Source organism: Mytilus edulis, chromosome 5, assembly GCF_963676685.1.
Source record: "Mytilus edulis chromosome 5, xbMytEdul2.2, whole genome shotgun sequence".
Taxonomy (NCBI): Eukaryota; Metazoa; Mollusca; class Bivalvia; order Mytilida; family Mytilidae; genus Mytilus; species Mytilus edulis.
Genome location: NC_092348.1, coordinates 60,009,414 through 60,028,176, shown reverse-complemented (window position 1 = coordinate 60,028,176; position 18,763 = coordinate 60,009,414). Strand labels below are relative to the sequence as shown.

The window sequence follows — 18,763 nt, the reverse complement described above, 5'->3', positions numbered from 1 at the left end:
AATGAAAAGAATGCATTATAAATTTTGTGCATTCAAAGAGTTTTATTGAATTTCCTTCATCAGAAACACACCAAAGCCAAGGATGTGTAAATATGTGGAAATGTTTAGTCAATATAACTAAAAAGAACATACAAAGAATGATAAAAGATAGATTTTATTGAAACTTTTTAATTTATAAATTGTAGATATCTGGCTTCAGTGTACCACCTGCGCCAAAACAAGACATTAAAGAAGAATCTAAAGATGAACCTCCAAAGAAGAAAATAAAAACCTAAAAACAATTTTTGTCAATATCTGAAACAATGTCTATTGGTATATGTTTCCTACAAGTATTCCACGTCCATAATATGGACTCCATATCTGTGACAGTTTCCAATACTGTATGTTTTCTTCAAGTTTTCCACCTGTGAAATTCTGGTAGATTTGTTATCCTTGAATTGTTGCACACAAGGTGTATTGATCTGCCAACTTGATTGTTTCTAGGATGAAACTGCATATTATTTGTGAATTTTTATAAAATGTAAAAATTATAGAAGAAAAAATTCATGGAGTCTTCTTTTTATGCCCCATTTATGGGCATTATGTTTTCTGGTCAGTGTGTCCATCTGTTCTTTCGTTCTTTCGTCTGTCCGTCCATCTGTCTTTCCCGTTTCAGGTTTAAGTTTTTGGTCAAGGTAGTTTTTGATGAAGTTGAAGTCCAATCAACTTGAAACTTAGTATACCTGTTCCCTATAACATGATCTTTCTTTTTAATGGTAAATTAGAGATTTTCTTCCATTTTCACAGTCCAATGAACATAGAAAATGATAGTGCGAATGGGACATCCATGTACTGGGAACACATTCTTGTTTATATATATATGAACGGTAAAGTTGCAGTAAAGATTTTGGTGGTACATTTCACTTTTGCCCTTCAGCAGCTATGGTCCTAGGTAGATTTTAAAATAGGCCCAGAATGTGGCAGTTTAAACAAGCCTGGCAGTGACAGTTCTTTCAAAATAAAGAAAACCTAGTTTACTATCAATTTGACAGTGCTATTCTTGAATTTTATTTGCCTACAACAAATGCCTAAGGAATCCAGAAGCAGCCATTGTAGACTTTTTGTGTATAGCTAAAGGCAGAGGAGCTTTAAAATCCCTTTCTTGTTAACAAATACTGCATGGTTTGAATTTTTTGTTGTTCTTAACTCATTTTCATGGTTAAATAACCACAAAAAAATATTTTTGTCATGTAATTTTTATAGACCTATTTACGGGAAGTATTTACAGTATTATGCCAATTTATGGTATTCTGTTGTAATAGGTAAAACTATATTTGGTGTATAGAATAATTCTAAAATGAAAATATCCCACTTGCTTAAATCACCTGGCCATGACCTCATTTTCATGGTTCATTGGTCTTAATTTTATTGTAATTATCACATCACTCTTATATACATGTACTACAATTTTTTTAGTCTGCCATATTTGTTTGATAAGAGTACATATTCGTCTGACAGTTTTATCTGACCTTGACCATGTTTCTGATTAATTAGGTGCATTATTATTAACACCTGAAGTAAAACCTTTATCTCAAAAGGTTTCAATAAAAAAAATTTGCAAGGGTTTACACTGAACCCAGTGTCTCTCCTACTTTTGTTGTTAATTGCAGGCTCAACAAAAATGAGGAAAAAAATTAGTAAAAAACTATCTTTTGGTTGTAAAGAAGCTTCTGTCCAAGTTTGGTAAAAATCCAGGATAGTTTATGAATCTAATAAATGTTGTAATGTTAACTAGAAGAAAAACTTAGTCCATTTATAAGTAAACAAAATTTCCTTCTAGATACTAGCTTTTGATCATAAACAAGCTTCTGTCCAAGTTTGGTACGAATCCAGGATAGTTTAAGAAAGTTATTAACATTTTAAAAACTTTAACCAGAGTGAATGTTATGTTTGCTGGCAAAAAAAACTAAGTCCATTTATAAGTAAAATACGGAAAAACAGGATTTTTTTTTTACAAAATTTACCTCTGGATACTATCTTATGATCATAAACAAGCTTCTGTCCAAGTTTGGTAGAAATCCAGGATAGTTTAAGAAAGTAATTAAAATTTCAAAAACTTTAACCACAGAGTGAATATTTGTGGACGCCACCGCCAGAATGTAGGATCGCTATGTCTTGCTTTTTCTACAGCATATTCACTTTTTTATGAATGAGTGTTTGTCGATGGTCAGAAGTTCAATCACTTTGAAATTTAGTACATATGTTTGCTATATGATCTTTTAAGTTTCAATCCCAATTTAAAGTCCCCAATTTCACGGTCTAGTGAACATAGAAAACGAAAATACAAGCTTATCCGTTTACTATGGACACATTCTTGTTTAGACTTAAAAGATGTTTTTGTTGATCTGCATCATTGCCCACATCTTTTATTCAAATATTAGATTTTTAAGCACAAGGGGAAGGAGGTATAAAATGTTACCCTTGACCATCTGTTATTTCTTGTAAACAAACAAAACTAGAGTACATATCAAATGTTGTGATATTAATTTCTTAAAATTGAGAATGGAAATGGGGAAGATGTCAAAGAGACAACAACCTGACCAAAAGAGCAGATAATAGCCAAAGCATAGCCTAGTGGTCATCTCAGCCAGTAAGTCAAATATAATGAGGAGTCCAAATTGGTGCTAGGGGCTATTTTAAACTTGCATTGAGGTGAGTTTTTTGGCTCCCTGTTGATGTCCTCATTGTGACTTTAATGAGGAAGACCTAGGTTAAGGGAAATAACTCTTAAAATCATCAGTACGTTTGTGTCAACCATTTTCATAAATATATTTTAAGCTTCTAGGTTACATAGATTATTTTCAATCTGTTTCAGGTAAATGCTTAAAATACATTGATGAAACGTGACTTTTACAAACACATAACTGATTTAAAGAGTTATCTCCCTGAACCAAGGTCTACCACCTTAAGATGAAGAACATTGATAAAAGCGCTGTTCCTTTACTTTTTTGTGTGTTTTTTTTCTTTGCATGAAGATTTTGTGTCATGGATGGATACCCCTTATCCTTTGTGTTTCTATCATAAATGTAACTATGGTAATTTGTTGGACATCTCTTTATATAAATTACTGTGAATTCAGAAATCATTCCAGTATTTCTTATTGCGATATTTGAAGAACAAACAAAACATAGTTTAATTAAAAGCTACAACAGATATTTTATCAGATATCAGAATGGGAGTTGGTAAGATTTATGTGACTGGGATTGTGAAAATGTTCGTACAATGTTCTTTAAATGCAATGAAGATTTAAGCAGACCATAGTTCAATCTCTTATTGTTAGAAAGGTAAAAGAAGAGCATTTACCATAAATCAAATTTCTAGAATGAATATATTTCCCAGGGTTTCATCTAACATATTCAATGTCTAAAATAGCTAACGAGCATACTTTTCTTATACAAGTCCATATTGGTTAAAATATGTGAAAATTTTCTGTAAGTAAATAGAATCTCAAATTGTGGCTAACTTGCATGGGCATAAAAGTTTTATCAAATAACGCTGATACATTTAATAAATCACAAGGAAATAAACCAACAGCTTATAAACTGTGCTCATTTGAGTTCTTCAATGTTTTTAATGTAGTAAAATTAAAGCAACTGTAAAAAGTTGGAAATTATTGTGGATTTTATTGATGCAACTGAGTGAGTATTGCAATAATACCAAATCACATTCTGATATCTGATACATATATCTGTATGGAGATTTTTCAACAATCACAATAATCTATCTAACACTTTTGTCCATTTTTCAAAAAATCTAAAAAATACTGAACTAGGAAAATTCAAAACAGAAAGTCCTTAATCAAATGGCAAAATCAAATGATAAACACATCAAACGAATGGACAACAGGCATTTTCAAATGTAGAAAATGGTGGATTGAACCTGGTTTTATAACGCTAAACCTCTCACATGTATGACAGTTGCATCAAATTAAATTATATTGACACAATGTCATAATAGGTCATAAATGCAGGCAATTAATTCTGAAGTTACAGTAATATCAGTTTTTGTTGTATATCATTTTAATCTGGTATCACCTATTAAGTTGAACAAAGGTATACAGAAAAACAAATTAATTAACATTACATTGTACATTTGTTGTATTACAGATAAGTTTTTCTTTCTCCTCCATTGTACAGAGATAAAGGCAACTTCAAATAAAACAAAACAAAACAAAATGATAACAATGGGATTTTAATGAGTTGTTCTAATAAGTTAAGGTTCTACATGCTAACACTACACTATTGTTTGACATAACCTTGTGGGTATGTTATTTGTACAAAGCTCGGACAGTTTGGTGTAGAACAACAAAATCCTGCCGCTGGTGGATCTAATGTACATACACTTGGTAAATTCCATGTATAACATCTGAAAAATAAGATGGAAATGATTAATTTTATGCTTCAATCAGCTACATACAGTGTATTATTTAATATTATTTGTGAGGTACCAATTTTCTAAGCATTTGTGCATAAAGGTTCAATACCAGGAATTTATAGAAAGTGTTTTACAAATTACAAGTTTTCTAAAGGCCTGTATGCAGAATTCTGTAAAACCACTGAATCAAGCGTCAGTTTAAATCCATTTTTTTCCTTAATAGATGAAAATTGGTACTTAGAAAATAAATGAAACTCTTATTTTTTACTATACAAATATGTAATATGATAATGGCATATATCTGTATACCTTATGTATTGTTGTTTGCATATATCCTGATTCTATAATCGGCAAACATTTAGAATCAAACGAATATTGACAGACGAGTAATTTTGTGGACCTAGGTCAAGCAATACCTTTGAAATACAATTAAGAAACAAACTTTCTCATTTGAATTGTTTAACATTTTTCATTTTATACCTTGCTATGCATTACGGATTTCACTCATTGTTGAAGAATGTACTGTGACCTTTAGTAATTATGTCATTTTTGTACCAACCAAACCATATGTCCCCATTCAAATGTATTGATTGTTAAAAAAAAAAAGGGTGGGTTCCAACCTCTGGATCCGCCATTGTATACAACAGCTTTTCCTTTATAATACTGAGAATAATATACAATATGTGGTAAGTATATTTAACCCTACAAATTCATATAAAATCTCTTCTTGAGATTTCAAAAATAACCATTTTTGCATTTATAGACCGAATTTTAACAGACAAAAATCCAATTAAATACAGATATCTCCTGCCAACATAACAAAAAATAATATATCAGTTCCCCCCGAGAGGCAAACTTAATAGAATAAATATATACAGTGTAACCTGCCTAATCCGACACCTGAGTATTCCGACATCCTGTTTTAACCGAAACATTTTAATTGGTCTCAAAATATGTAGATCATTGCAGAAAAAACCTGAGTATGTCGACACCCTGCTTAATGGGACATTTTTTCTGGCCCCCCAGTGTGTCGGATAACACAGGTTACATTGTAATATAATTCAGTATGCAGGTATCAAAAAAATTTTCAATGTAATAATTATAGATTATGGTTGATCATCTCAACAAGATTAATTTACTCACTTGAGCTGATACCGCAAAAGTGAGAAAAGCAATCGAATTGAGATGACCAATGATAATCTGTTTATCGCTATTTTGCCTATGAAGACGTTGTCAATTTCATTAGCAACACCATATGCTTCCTTAGTTTCTAGCGATAATTTTCATATCACTCGATATCCGCTGAGAAAAGAAATTATCAGTCAGCAAGATCAAGGGAAAATTTCGTAAAACGATGATAATGATACTTACTTTTCTTTACAAACATATTTTCCAGCGCTGCCATCAACACATTCACAGTTATATTTACATCCATCTGACCATTTCTGACCTTCTGAATATGTCTTGTTCTTGTACACACAGATTCCTAAAAATACAAAAAATATACAATATTGCTAGCAATTCTGACACAAACAATTTCCATAAAAGGGAACAAGTACCCAGTGAGTCTAAATGCAAATATTGCTACAATTTCTGACATTCTGTATAACTGGTTGTTAAGTTTACATTAAGAAATAAGTTAGGAGATGAAGAAAATAAAACAAGTTAGGAGATGAAGAAAATAAAACAAGTTAGGAGATGAAGAAACATTTGTAGATGAAGAAAAATTTGGAAATGAAGACACATTAGGAGATTAAGACACATTTGGAGATGAAGACACATCTGGAGATTAAGACACATTTGGAGATGAAGACACAGTTAACACTGTATTTGCTATAAACAGACTTCAATGAATTTTAATCTAGAAAAGTGCTTGATACATAGGAAATTTGGTTTTCTTCCTTTTGAAATAAACTCATCATACATACTAGAATTAAAATCTAATATGCCAGACATGCCATTTGTCTACAAAAGAATCGTCAGAGATGCTCGAATCGAAAAAGTTAAAAAGACCCAATAAAGTATGAAGTTAAAGATTGAGGACCCAAAATATAGAAAGATTCTAAATGACATATTAATTTGTAAAGTATACCTGTAAGCTGTCCATTTACGATTGTACCGGCACCACAGTCTGGTACTGAACAACATTGTCCTGCTGGTTTTTTCAAAGTACAACCTGGTGGTAAACTGTTGAAAGTTTGACATCTGGAAAAAAAATAATCATTTATTAAGGTAGTACCTAACACTACAGGGAGATAACTCTGTAAAATCAGCTAAACATTTTAATTACTTTGTGTTGTTAAGGGAATATTCTAATATGATGCGCTTCTTTCGCTTTGTGAATAAACCGATGCTCTAAATCCAATAAAATTTGTTTGCATATGCGTATATTGAGTACTGCAGAATAATGAATTTTATCAAATTGACATGCATTTAATATATTTCATTCACTTAAGGTAGATTCCAAGTATATATTTTTTTAGACAGAATTTTTTTATAATTTGCCAAAATGAAGATTTTACGATGCTTTTTTCAAAAATTTAATAAAAAGTATGGGTCACCATGCTGTTTTTCAAGCTATGAGTCGTTGAAAATTGACAAAATTTGGTTAGTTTGTTCATGAAAAAAAACATTAGTGTGCATAAAAAAATTCTATGAGATAGAATTTTGAAATAAATTGTAAGAAAGGTTTCACAATATGTTTTAAGAAAATAAAAAGAAAACATGGTGTTAACGAACTTGTTTTCTTGCTACAAGTAAAAATAAAAAAATTCCCTATTAGCCCAGTATAAATTTTGGACTAAAAGAGTTATCTCCCCTTAAATGGCTCATTTGAAAAAAATGATTTTGAAAACAAAAAAAATTGATATTTGTTAAAATATTTTGAATAATACGATTAATTAACAAGTTTTCTTTAAATATAAAAGACAGTCTAACCATTTAATTGCAAATCTGTCTCCATGGTTGTTCAATATCCTCCCTCTGAAAAATCACGTTGCCAGTCGTTTGTTTGTTTACAAACAAAAAAGGGAGGTTCATGGAAGAGCCTACACAAACACTCTACACTTTATACACATCGGACATAGAAATTACCTTAATTGTTCTAATCGAAATAATGGATGCAAACTATTCTTTATTGTAGTTTTAACATTGGTAGGCATTATATTCATGTTATTTTAGCCCTCACTATCGCATGGGCAAAAATAATCACGAATATAATGCCTACCCATTTTAAAACTACAATAAAGTATAGCTTGCATCAATTATTTCTTAATTAAGCTTCTCAATGATCAAAATTAATGTTTGTCAAACTGCTATATAAACAGTGTAATTTTTCTGATAAAATGGTTGGTTCAAATTTTTTGAAGTGCAGTTATAATCACATTTACTAGTGTAAAAACTTACTTACTGTTGCAGACATGACGTCCAGCACTTTGTCAAAACATGTGCAGTTATAATCACATTAACTAGTGTAAAAATTACTTACTGTTGTAGACATGACGTCCAGCACTTTGTCAACACATGTGCAGTTATAATCACATTAACTTATGTAAAAACTTACAAATGCAGACATAACGTCCAGCATTCTCATCAACATATGCGCAGTTATAATCACATTGACTAGTGTAAAAACTTACAAATGCAGACATAGCGTCCAGCATTCTCATCAACACATGTGCAGTTATTATCACATTAACTAGTGTAAACAAGAATGTGTCCAAAGTACACGGATGCCCCACTCGCATTATCATTTTCCATGTTCAATGGACCTTGAAATTAGGTAAAAAATCTAATTTGGCCTTAAAAGTAAAAAGATCAACCAAAAGGGAACATGTGTAATAAGTTTCAAGTTGATTGAACTTCAGCTTCATCAAAAACTACCTTGACCAAAAACTTTAACCTGAAACTCGCACTTTTAATTTCTATGTTCAGTGGACCATGAAAATGAGGTCAAAAGTTTAATTTTGTTTTAAAATAAGAAAGATCATATCATAAGGAACATGTGTACTAAGTATCAAGTTGATTGGACTTCAGCTTCATCAAAAACTACCTTGACCAAAAACTTTAACCTGAAGTGGGACAAATGGACGGACGGACGCACAGACCAGAAAACATAATGCCCCTCTACTATTGTAGGTGGGGCATAAAAAACTTACAAATTGTTGCAGACATAACGTCCAGCGTTCTCATCAACACATGTACAGTTATAATCACATTAACTAGTGTAAAAACTTACAAATTGTTGCAGACATAGCGTTTAGTGTTCTCATCAACACATGTGCAGTTATAATCACATTAACTAGTGTAAAAACTTAACTTACAAACTGTTGCAGACATAACGTCCAGCGTCCTCATCAACACATGTGCAGTTATAATCACAACCATCTACCCAGTGTTCTCCTTGTCTGTAAATCTTTTGTTTGTAAATACAGGCATGAGCTGAAACAAACAATTCAAATATATACTTTTAAGTATGGGTGAAGGTTGGTACCTATGAAAACGTTTAAACCTGCTGCATCTGTTTGCACCAGTCAGGAACCTGATGTTCAGTGGTTTTAATTTGTTGATGTGGATCATAAACGTTTCTCGTTTTTTATATAGCTTAGACCATTAGTTTTCCCATTTGAATGGTTTTACAATAGTCATTTTTGGGGTCCTTTATTGCTTGAATGAGTCCTGAACAATAATTTATGTAAATTGTTCAAATTCTCATTGTTTTGGGAAACTAAAGTATATATATGCTGTGAAAAATAAATTGATATCTGTAGAATACAGATTTTTTAATAGTGAACTATTTAAAAATAGCATGAGAAAAACAAGAATGTGTCCCAAGACTAGGATGCCCAATCCACATTATCATTTTCTATGTTCAGTGGACCCTGAAAATGGGGTAAAAACTCTTAATTTGGCATTAAAATTAGAAAGATCATATCATAAGGAAATTGTATACCAAGTTTCAAGTTGATTGGACTTCAACTTCATCAAAAACTACCTTGACCAAAAACTTTAACAAACTTTAACCTGAAGCGGGATGAACATACGGACGGACAAATGGACCCATAGACCAGAAAACATAATGCCCATAAATTGGGCATAGTAAATGGGGCATAAAAATTGTTCTTTTTGCTGAAATATGTAAAGCTATGCTTTTTTACTGCACTAGTAAACATGTTTATTTAGGGGCCAGCTGAGGACCACCTACAGGTTGTAGGATTTTCTCGCTGCGTTGAAGATTCATTGGTGGCCTTTGGCTTTAATCTGCTCATTGGTCGGGTTGTTGTCTCTTTGACATTTTACTTCTCTCCCTGGTGAAACATGTACTTACTCATTCCAATCATTCCTGTGGGTTGTGGTGTAGATCTGATAGAACAATCTTGATGGGCAAGAATGGCAAACACATCTCCTTTGCCTGCACTGGCTGTAAAAGAAAATGAAATTACCTCTTAAAAATCTATTTAAGGAGGTAGACCTAGGTTAAGGGAAATAACTCCTAAAATCATCAGTACGTTTGTGTCAACCATTTTCAAAAACATATTCTAAGCTTCTAGGTTACATAGATTATTTTTAATCTGTTTCAGGTAAATGCTTAAAAAACATTGATGAACTTGACTTTTACAAACGCTTAACTGATTTAAAGAGTTATCTCCCTGAACCAAGATCTACCCCCTTAAAGGGGCAAAAAAGAAAAAAAATGTAGATGTAGATTTTTGCCATTTTGTTGAAGATACAGATACATATTGATATATCAAAATTGTTGAAAATTTAAAGAAAGTGGAGAAAAAGGCCATATTAAAGGTTAAACATTCATATTTGAAATATACAATTCTAAATATTTTGTTTTGAAATATACAATTCTAAATATTTAGTTTTTTTGCAATATTATGATTGAATGTAGCTTAGTCTTTTTTTAGAAACTAGTAAACCATAAGATTATGTGCCTGTGTCATGAAGAAATTGCTTTTTTATTGTAAGGTCAGATGTCTTCTATTTGTGGTGACAACAAAAATAACAAAAAAAACTTACTTCTACAGGTGGGTAAATAAAGAACTTAATTAGGTAAATGCTCAAAAAAGCCACTGAAACACTTCACTGAATCCATACATTCAAGTTTAGAAATGACAAAAATGCACGAGGTTACAAACTAGGCTGCTGAGATGTAATTGACAAAACCAAAGTTGAATTTCTGTCCTTTAATCGTTCTTATTATTTAGGTTATGCTTAAACCTGTCATTATGGAAAAATTATTAATATTTTTAATCTTATTCATCAGACTATGTAGATGCAGGAATCTCTCTCAAATAGCTTCAGAAAGTATATCAGGTTTTAATATTAAATAAAATTCTTACTCTGACTCCAGTGTGTCATGGTTTGTCCAGGTGCATATAAGAAAGCTGGTTTGGCTCCACTAGTGGTCTCATATGAACAGCCATTCTGAGTAGATACCATCATCCAACCATTCGAATCACATTTATTGTTAGAACTACTACTCATGTAAAATTGTCTTCCACTTGTTTGATCTCTGAAGAAAATAGAAAACAGAAAATGTAGAAAGAGAAAGGGAATATTCAAAAATATCAAAAACAAAAATTCTGGATTCGAAATTGCAAGGTAATTTTTTCCAAGTGTAAAGAAATAAATTATCATCAATGTAATCAGTATCCTCAAGGGTTATATGTTTAAAATTATGACTATTGCTTATTTAACGTCCCTTGGCAAATTCTTAGTAAGAACCAGTTTACCAAAACATCCTTGGCAATTAGAAAATAATAGTATATGGAGAAGGGTAAGAAAGTTAGCATAACATATGAGGGATTTAGGGGGGGGGGCCCTTTTTCAGAAAAATTTTGGTTGGTTATATAGGGAATCATGGACCCCCCCACCCCATTAAGGCAGTCAGTGGGCCCCCTCTTATGAAAATTTTTAGATCCGCCACTGACCTCCTGTTATAGACTATTTTCATATAAAAAAACAAACATGTACCAACTTTTGACTCATGATTTTGAAATTTTTAAACAGGTTACCTGCTCTGTGTTAGGACATCAGTTAGGTAAGAGCAATCAAAGGAAGTATATTCAAACATTTAATTGATGCAATTAAGGAAGAATTTTACTGTTTTTTGTTGATTTTTGTTGTGTATGGAAAAAATAAAAGTTAATTGATATGAACTCTGGAGTCAAAAGTCGGTATTATAAATATCAATAAAGAATAATATAAAAAATGTGGATTCCAATTTTCATGGATAGAGAAAACTTTTATCTTTATATATACTTGATTTTCTTGTCTTTCCAAACAACAAGAAATTTTATTTCACTGATATCAAAGATATTTACCCAATCATGCTGAAGAATTCAGCAGGAGCATTCTGTATATCTGTGTATGTAGAGGAGATGACTCTGCTCTTGTCAAACCAATTATTCTTGTCAGCACCAACAGCATTGAATACAATGTTGGCCTTTTCTACACCATTGTTGTAAATTGCAACTTTCACCTATAAAACCAATACATACAATTAGTCTTTTTTTTAATGATGTTATGCATTTCTTACTGTTTGATCAACAACAATAAACTTTAGAAAAATTTTGAGCTGAGCATTTTGAAAACACACTTGTATTTTCAAAGATGTCCTTTGGTGGTCTTAATTGATTTGCTGTCCTATAAACATATACTGTGGATTTAAAATTATTCTTTGGATTGATGAATGGATAACAAGAACAATTTATGACAGGTGAGCTTAAAATGTTTGCTTATATGTTCAAAATTATACTAAATTGGACAATACAAAGTTATTCTAAGTAATGAGGAGAAAGTTATATACCTTATCTATACAGAGTTGTGACCAGTGATTAGCCAAGTCTGGTTTGTAGTGTCCTGGGTATTGAGCAGTAAGATACATAGCTTGTGGTACATTCTCGTTCACTGTTGTTGGGCTCTGCCACATCTGGTACAAGTTACCTGGTACACCAGCTACACCCTTCATCATGATCATCCAGCCTGTATATAATTACATTTAAAATTTTGAAATACTGTGACATTTAGTGAGGCCCCTCATGGGGGGGTCCTAGTAATCACATAATCACCATTTTTTTGCCAATATAATCACATAATCATTAAATATTTGCTTATCTTTAGTAATCAAATAATCATAAACTAAAAATACAGTCCTAGGTAATCAAATAATCATGAAATATTTGGCTTAATAATCAAATAATCATTAAAAAAACGGCCAAGTAATCACATAATCAAAAACCCCATGAGGGCCCTCTTTAGTTGCTTAAGTCTATACCATTTGGTCTTTGATGAATAATGTAAACCAACTTATTTTTGTGGTTACTTTATTTTGTGTTTTACTTTTTTTAGCTCACTTCGTGACTATCTAATTTTGTGATTTTTTTATTTACTTGAGGTTGTTTAATGTGGAGAGATTCAAGATTTTACATAGTTGCAATAACTTATATTCATGTTATTTTCTTCTTGTGAAAGACACGAAAATAAAACTCTTGCAAAAATAAGTTGGTTTACAGTAGTTTTCTTACTGGCAATCATGCCAAATTTCTTCTTAATAATATATTCAGTATACAAAATTTTAATTTTGCCAATACAAAATATGAATTTATACTGAAGCATCTTTTTTCACTTTTGTCTGTTACAGCTATTTAATGTAATTAACATACAGAAGTAAGGATAACTCTTGAAAATTGGAGAATATACATGAAAATGGGAGATAATCCATGAAAATTGAAAAGATAAAATAAGTCTATAATGCCCTCCTGCATGAGAATGGGAGATAACCCATGAAAGTTGAGAAGATAAAATAATAGTCTGTAATGCCCTCCTGCATGCAAATGGGAGATAACCCATGAAAGTTGAGAAGATAAAAAATAATAGTCTGTAATGCCCTCCTGCATGAAAATGGGAGGTAACCCATGAAAGTTGAGAAGATAAAATAATAGTCTGTAATGCCCTCCTGCATGCAAATGGGAGATAACCCATGAAAGTTGAGAAGATAAAAAATAATAGTCTGTAATGCCCTCCTGCATGAAAATGGGAGGTAACCCATGAAAGTTGAGAAGATAAAATAATAGTCTGTAATGCCCTCCTGCATGCAAATGGGAGATAACCCATGAAAGTTGAAAAGATAAAAAATAATAGTCTGTAATGCCCTCCTGCATGCAAATGGGAGATAACCCATGAAAGTTGAAAAGATAAAAAATAGTAGTCTGTAATGCCCTCCTGCATGAAAATGGGAGGTAACCCATGAAAGTTGAGAAGATAAAATAATAGTCTGTAATGCCCTCCTGCATGCAAATGGGAGATAACCCATGAAAGTTCAAAAGATAAAATAAGTCTGTAATGCCCTCATGCATGCAAATGGGAGATAACCCATGAAAGTTGAGAAGATAAAATAATAGTCTGTCATGCCCTCCTGCATGCAAATGGGAGATAAACCATGAAAGTTCAAAAGATAAAATACTTGTTTATAATGCCCTCCTCCTTTTACAATAATACACATAATTGAATATAAGTAAGTTAACTTAATGTTTTACCTTGACCTGGAAGTGCCACTTGTGGTTGGGATGTTACAACAGTACCTGTGCCAGCTGCAAAAGACACAAAAAAGTAAGTCATGATATTAAGCATAAACTTTTTTAATATCTATATTTTCATTTCATTTTCATGCACAATTCAAACAACCTAAAACCTGATTTCATCTGATCAATATGTATCAGGAGAGAATTTTATGTAAAAAATATATGTTTTGCTTTGTTTAATATTGAGGACAAACTAGGTTTAAATCAACATTAGAATGTTCCAGTTAAACTAAACTATACACTGATGCTATGTATCTGTAATGCAGGATTTTTTTATCCAATAATTAAAATAAATCAACAGTATTTAAATTATCCTAGATTAAACAACATGCATAATTTATCAATACATCAAACTTACTACAGAAGTTGCAGTATCTTGGGCACTTATCTTGAGCCCAGGCGAGGTATGGTTGTTTGCAAGCGTAAGCTCCGAATTCATTACAGTTGGTAAGTTTATCCACACATTGGCCAGTTTGAGGTTGTACCGTTCCTGATCCTGTTCCAGTACCTGTTGAAAAAAATAACATTAAATTATGGTGAAAAAACAACATTAAACTATGGTGAAAAAATAACATTAAATTATTTTAATTATGGTGAAAAAATAACATTAAATTATGGTTATTTTGAAAAATACTACAATTTTATCTTTATTCATAAATAATATTGTTAAGCTATTTTGTGGCTGTCAGTTTTGTATGGTAAAGGAAGCAATAGTGCCTAAAGAAAAACACCCACCTTTGACAGAAAAACTGACAATACTCTTCCATTCAGAATGAAGTTTAAGTGAGTATTGAAACCAGAGAGTTTATTAAACACATATTATTTCTCATCTTTATACAACTGTGATAAAATTATTATTTAAGCAATTATAACTTTATTCAGCCAATCTTTGTTGATTATTTAATTTATTTACAGGAACAACCCCCAACCCCCTCTACATAAACTCCCTGAATAAAAGCTTACATGAAACTTTTTTCTTTTGATCTGTTCAGTAAAAAATGTTCAAAATTTCCAATTATGATGTTTTAATAATAATCTTAAATGTATTATATTGTATCTGGGGCAGACCAAGCCATTTTATAAAAGTGGGGGTTCCAAACCCAGCATAAAGTGGGAGAGGGGGGGGGGTCCTACCATATAACCTCATTCAAAAGCATTGATCGTCAAATGGCAAATTGTATTATAATATATGTGTCAAGTATTTGCTTTAATTGTTGGAGATAAAAAAACAAACAAAAAAAACCACGAAATATTGGGGGATTCAAAAGTTGACATGTGTGATCTAAATAGTACTTACCGGTACAAAATCCACAATATTGTGCACAGTTGTCTTCAGCCCATGGTCTGTATTGTCCTTGACATGCTGATTTGCCGAAAGCGGGACAATTTGAAAGTTTATCTGAACATGTTGTTGGAGCATTTGTAAATGATGATGCTAGAATAAATAAAAAGATTACATATCAGAATAGATTATAAAAACAAGGAATTATTTGAATCTGGAATTATTTTGAATTTCGGAAAATTAATGAGAAATTTACGATGAAATCTAACCCAACTAAATAGGGTTAGCCATGCACATGCACGCATGGCTAAGGGAGGTTAGTTAGTTTGTACTGAAATGAAAGTGAAAGTAATATTAACCTTAGCCATGCATGCATGGCTAACCCTATTTACTTAGGTTAGTTTTCATCATACATTTCGAATCAATTTTCCAGATTTCAAAATTAAACCAGATTCAAATAATTCCTTGTTTAAACAAGATTACTTTATTCTTGGGTTTATGGAATGGATGGTAAGCATTGTTGTAGTGATCAATTTAAACTAAGATTATTTTTTGGGGTGTTTTGTTTTCAAAACGCATTTTTCAAATTGAGTTGAATTGCACTGCATTTTAAAAAAACAGAGAAGTATGACTTTCTTTTGGCCTTAAATGGTGTGATTTCAATGTGACAAAAAAATCTGAAAAATTCTGGCAAGTCTACATGAACCACGACTTTCAATGTTTAACGAAGTAAAAAAATTCTATATGCTTGTGTGGAGACTTTTGCAAAACCAAGAAATCTTATATCCATGAAAATACAATTTATTTAAAATATAAGAAAATTGGTATTCACAAAATAAAATCAATCCACAAAAAATAAATCAATCCCAATTAACAAAGCTCTCTAAAAGATCAGCTGAAAACTTACTACAGAATCCACAATACAAGTTACAGTTCTTTCTAGCCCAGGTTTCATATGTGGAGCTACATGCTTGCTTTCCAAAGGCCTTACAGTTATCAAGGACATCATAACAGTTAGGATCTACATGTGGAGCAGGTGTATTTGGTTGTGGTGTTGGGACCTTTGGTGTTGGTGGTACTTGGCTCATGTCGCAGCGGACCTCCTTACAACAGTCTCCCGGTACATCGTACATTCTACATTGTGATGGAAGTGCGTTGTAAGTTGGACACCTAAAACATAAATTCATATATAAATTTTATGGAAGATATCAATTGGTGATTATGACAAATATCATTTTGACTAGTTTGTATTTACTTACAATTACAGTACTGTAAATACATCAATTATAGCATGGTTTTTATAAATGTGAATGTGTGGAGATACAAATATTAAGAAGTCACATTCTGATATATGTGGCTGTATGCAGATTTTCCAGAAAAAAACAATCATTTATATCATACTATTGTCTTTTCAAAATAATCAATGCTCACAACAGTTTCTGAATTTACAAGATTTCTAAACAGGCAGAGCAGACAGCAAATTTGTAGATAACTTATGACTTTTTAAAAATGTGTTGTCTATTGTTTACACTCTACTATGGAATACTTACTTGGATAAACATATGTATTGTTCATTAGTTAAGTCTGTACACACACTTACAATCTATGGAATACACTTACAATCCATGGAATACACTTACAATCCATGGATTACACTTACCGACAATGGAATACTTACTTGGATGAACATCTATATTGTCCATTAGTGGAATCTGTACACACACTTACATTCTATGGAATACTTACTTGAATGAACATCTATATTGTCCATTGGTGGAATCTGTACACACACTTACATGTACACACACTTACAATCTATGGAATACTTACTTGGATGAACATCTATATTGTCCATTGGTGGAGTCAGTACAGACACATGTGAAGTCACATCCATCTTCCCATCTTTGGTTCTGTTGGTAAACATGTCCTTTGTATATACATACATCTGTAATTCACAAAAGACTTGAAAATATCTTGATGATGATGAACAGGTGTTTAATGTCCAGTGGCAAATATTAGATGCATATCATTGGACAAGAACATGTTAATGTCATGGATGTTACACATAGTGTTTAACGATTGCCTTTCAAAGAAGACACGAAAACTTTGACATCTCTTTCTGGTGGTAAGACATAGTAGGACAGTTACTAGACATGCTTTCACTTTCAGCAACAAAAGCAAAACTAAAAATAAACATTTTCAAACAAACAATGAATCATTATAATACTATCCCATTTTGTACACCTTAATATTTCTAATTAGCATGACCACTACCTCAATGTCTGTAAATGTTCTAGACTTTTGAATCATAATACACTTACTAGCTCTATTTCCTGTGACACTGTTTTGGCCTGGGCTGTAGTTTGGTCTGAATCCAGTGTATCCTCCTCCAAAGCTACCGTAAACAGGGTATTTACTTCCTGGTAAGAGAGGATTGATCTGGCTACCGTCAGGACCTGTACACATTGGTTTAGAGCAACAGTCGCCATTTTGTTTGGTCATGTAGCACTGAGCTGGCATCTTGGGATAGGTTGGACATCTGTGTGATAAGAAAAATAGTGTTGCAGTATAGTGTTACAAAATAATGAAATAATAAGAGATTATTTCATTCTTCATAAGTTATTTAGTTACAGTTCATTCTGGCATTTTTTGTAAAGGCTTGAAAAATAGTGTATTTTTTGGCATATATTTTTATATTTTGTATTTCAAATTTGTAACTTTTATCTAAATTGTATATACCGGCCAAGATATAAAAAAAAATATTTGGATTTTTTAAGTAAAACAAGAATGTGTCCTCAGTACACGAATGCCCCACTCGCACTATCATTTTCCATGTTCAGTGGACCGTGAAATTGGGGTAAAAACTCTAATTTGGCATTAAAATTAGAAAGATCATATCATAGGGAACATGTGTACTAAGTTTGAAGTCGATTGGACTTCAACTTCATCAAAAACTACCTTGACCAAAAACTTTAACCTGGAGCGGGACAGACGGACGCACGGACAGACAGACGGACGGACGGATGAACGGACGCACAGACCAGAAAACATAATGCCCCTCTACTATCGTAGGTGGGGCATAAAAAAAAGCAATTGTTTTTACCTTCTTTATTTTGAAATGAAATATGATTGGTCAATTTATATCCAGACACATGACTCTTCTCAAATGCATAGCTTAAATGTATATGTGTTTATTTGAATTTGCGATATACTAGAAATGAAATGAATATACCATGCACTGGAACTGTCAAATCATCCTTTGCATTAATGTCATTAAAAAAAGTGTCAATGATAAGTAAATAAATAGACACTACATGTATATGTCATTATAACGTTCTACTTACTTGGCTTTGCATTGATACAATCCACTTTGTCCTTCTAGGCACTCACAAGAGAAGTCACATCCGTCATCCCATTTGTCTCCCTTATTATAAACTTTACCCTTGTAGATACATAAATCTAAAATACAAAAATTATC

At 32.0% G+C, this 18,763-nt stretch overlaps 2 protein-coding genes across 3 annotated transcripts in view; one reads left to right on the top strand and one right to left on the bottom strand.

The window, feature by feature from the left end:
• LOC139524108 (exosome complex exonuclease RRP44-like) overlaps nucleotides 1-281 on the top strand; it is a 28,103-nt gene extending 27,822 nt beyond the window's left edge. For both annotated transcript variants that reach the window (XM_071318681.1, XM_071318680.1), the window contains exon 23: nucleotides 186-281. In XM_071318681.1, the coding sequence (XP_071174782.1) occupies nucleotides 186-275 (90 nt within the window). In that variant the 3' untranslated portion in view covers nucleotides 276-281. The remainder of the gene's footprint in view (nucleotides 1-185) is intronic.
• Nucleotides 282-4,211: 3,930 nt separating this feature from the next.
• LOC139524107 (uncharacterized) overlaps nucleotides 4,212-18,763 on the bottom strand; it is a 75,192-nt gene continuing 60,640 nt past the window's right edge. The window contains exons 64-78 of the mRNA XM_071318678.1: nucleotides 18,630-18,744; nucleotides 17,607-17,824; nucleotides 17,116-17,230; nucleotides 16,193-16,455; nucleotides 15,301-15,438; nucleotides 14,362-14,511; nucleotides 13,959-14,012; nucleotides 12,230-12,405; nucleotides 11,745-11,902; nucleotides 10,761-10,933; nucleotides 9,740-9,832; nucleotides 8,736-8,853; nucleotides 6,506-6,618; nucleotides 5,785-5,899; nucleotides 4,212-4,404 (exon numbers count right to left, since the gene is read on the bottom strand). Coding sequence (XP_071174779.1) covers nucleotides 4,278-4,404; nucleotides 5,785-5,899; nucleotides 6,506-6,618; nucleotides 8,736-8,853; nucleotides 9,740-9,832; nucleotides 10,761-10,933; nucleotides 11,745-11,902; nucleotides 12,230-12,405; nucleotides 13,959-14,012; nucleotides 14,362-14,511; nucleotides 15,301-15,438; nucleotides 16,193-16,455; nucleotides 17,116-17,230; nucleotides 17,607-17,824; nucleotides 18,630-18,744 — 2,126 coding nt within the window. The 3' untranslated portion in view covers nucleotides 4,212-4,277. The remainder of the gene's footprint in view (nucleotides 4,405-5,784; nucleotides 5,900-6,505; nucleotides 6,619-8,735; nucleotides 8,854-9,739; nucleotides 9,833-10,760; nucleotides 10,934-11,744; nucleotides 11,903-12,229; nucleotides 12,406-13,958; nucleotides 14,013-14,361; nucleotides 14,512-15,300; nucleotides 15,439-16,192; nucleotides 16,456-17,115; nucleotides 17,231-17,606; nucleotides 17,825-18,629; nucleotides 18,745-18,763) is intronic.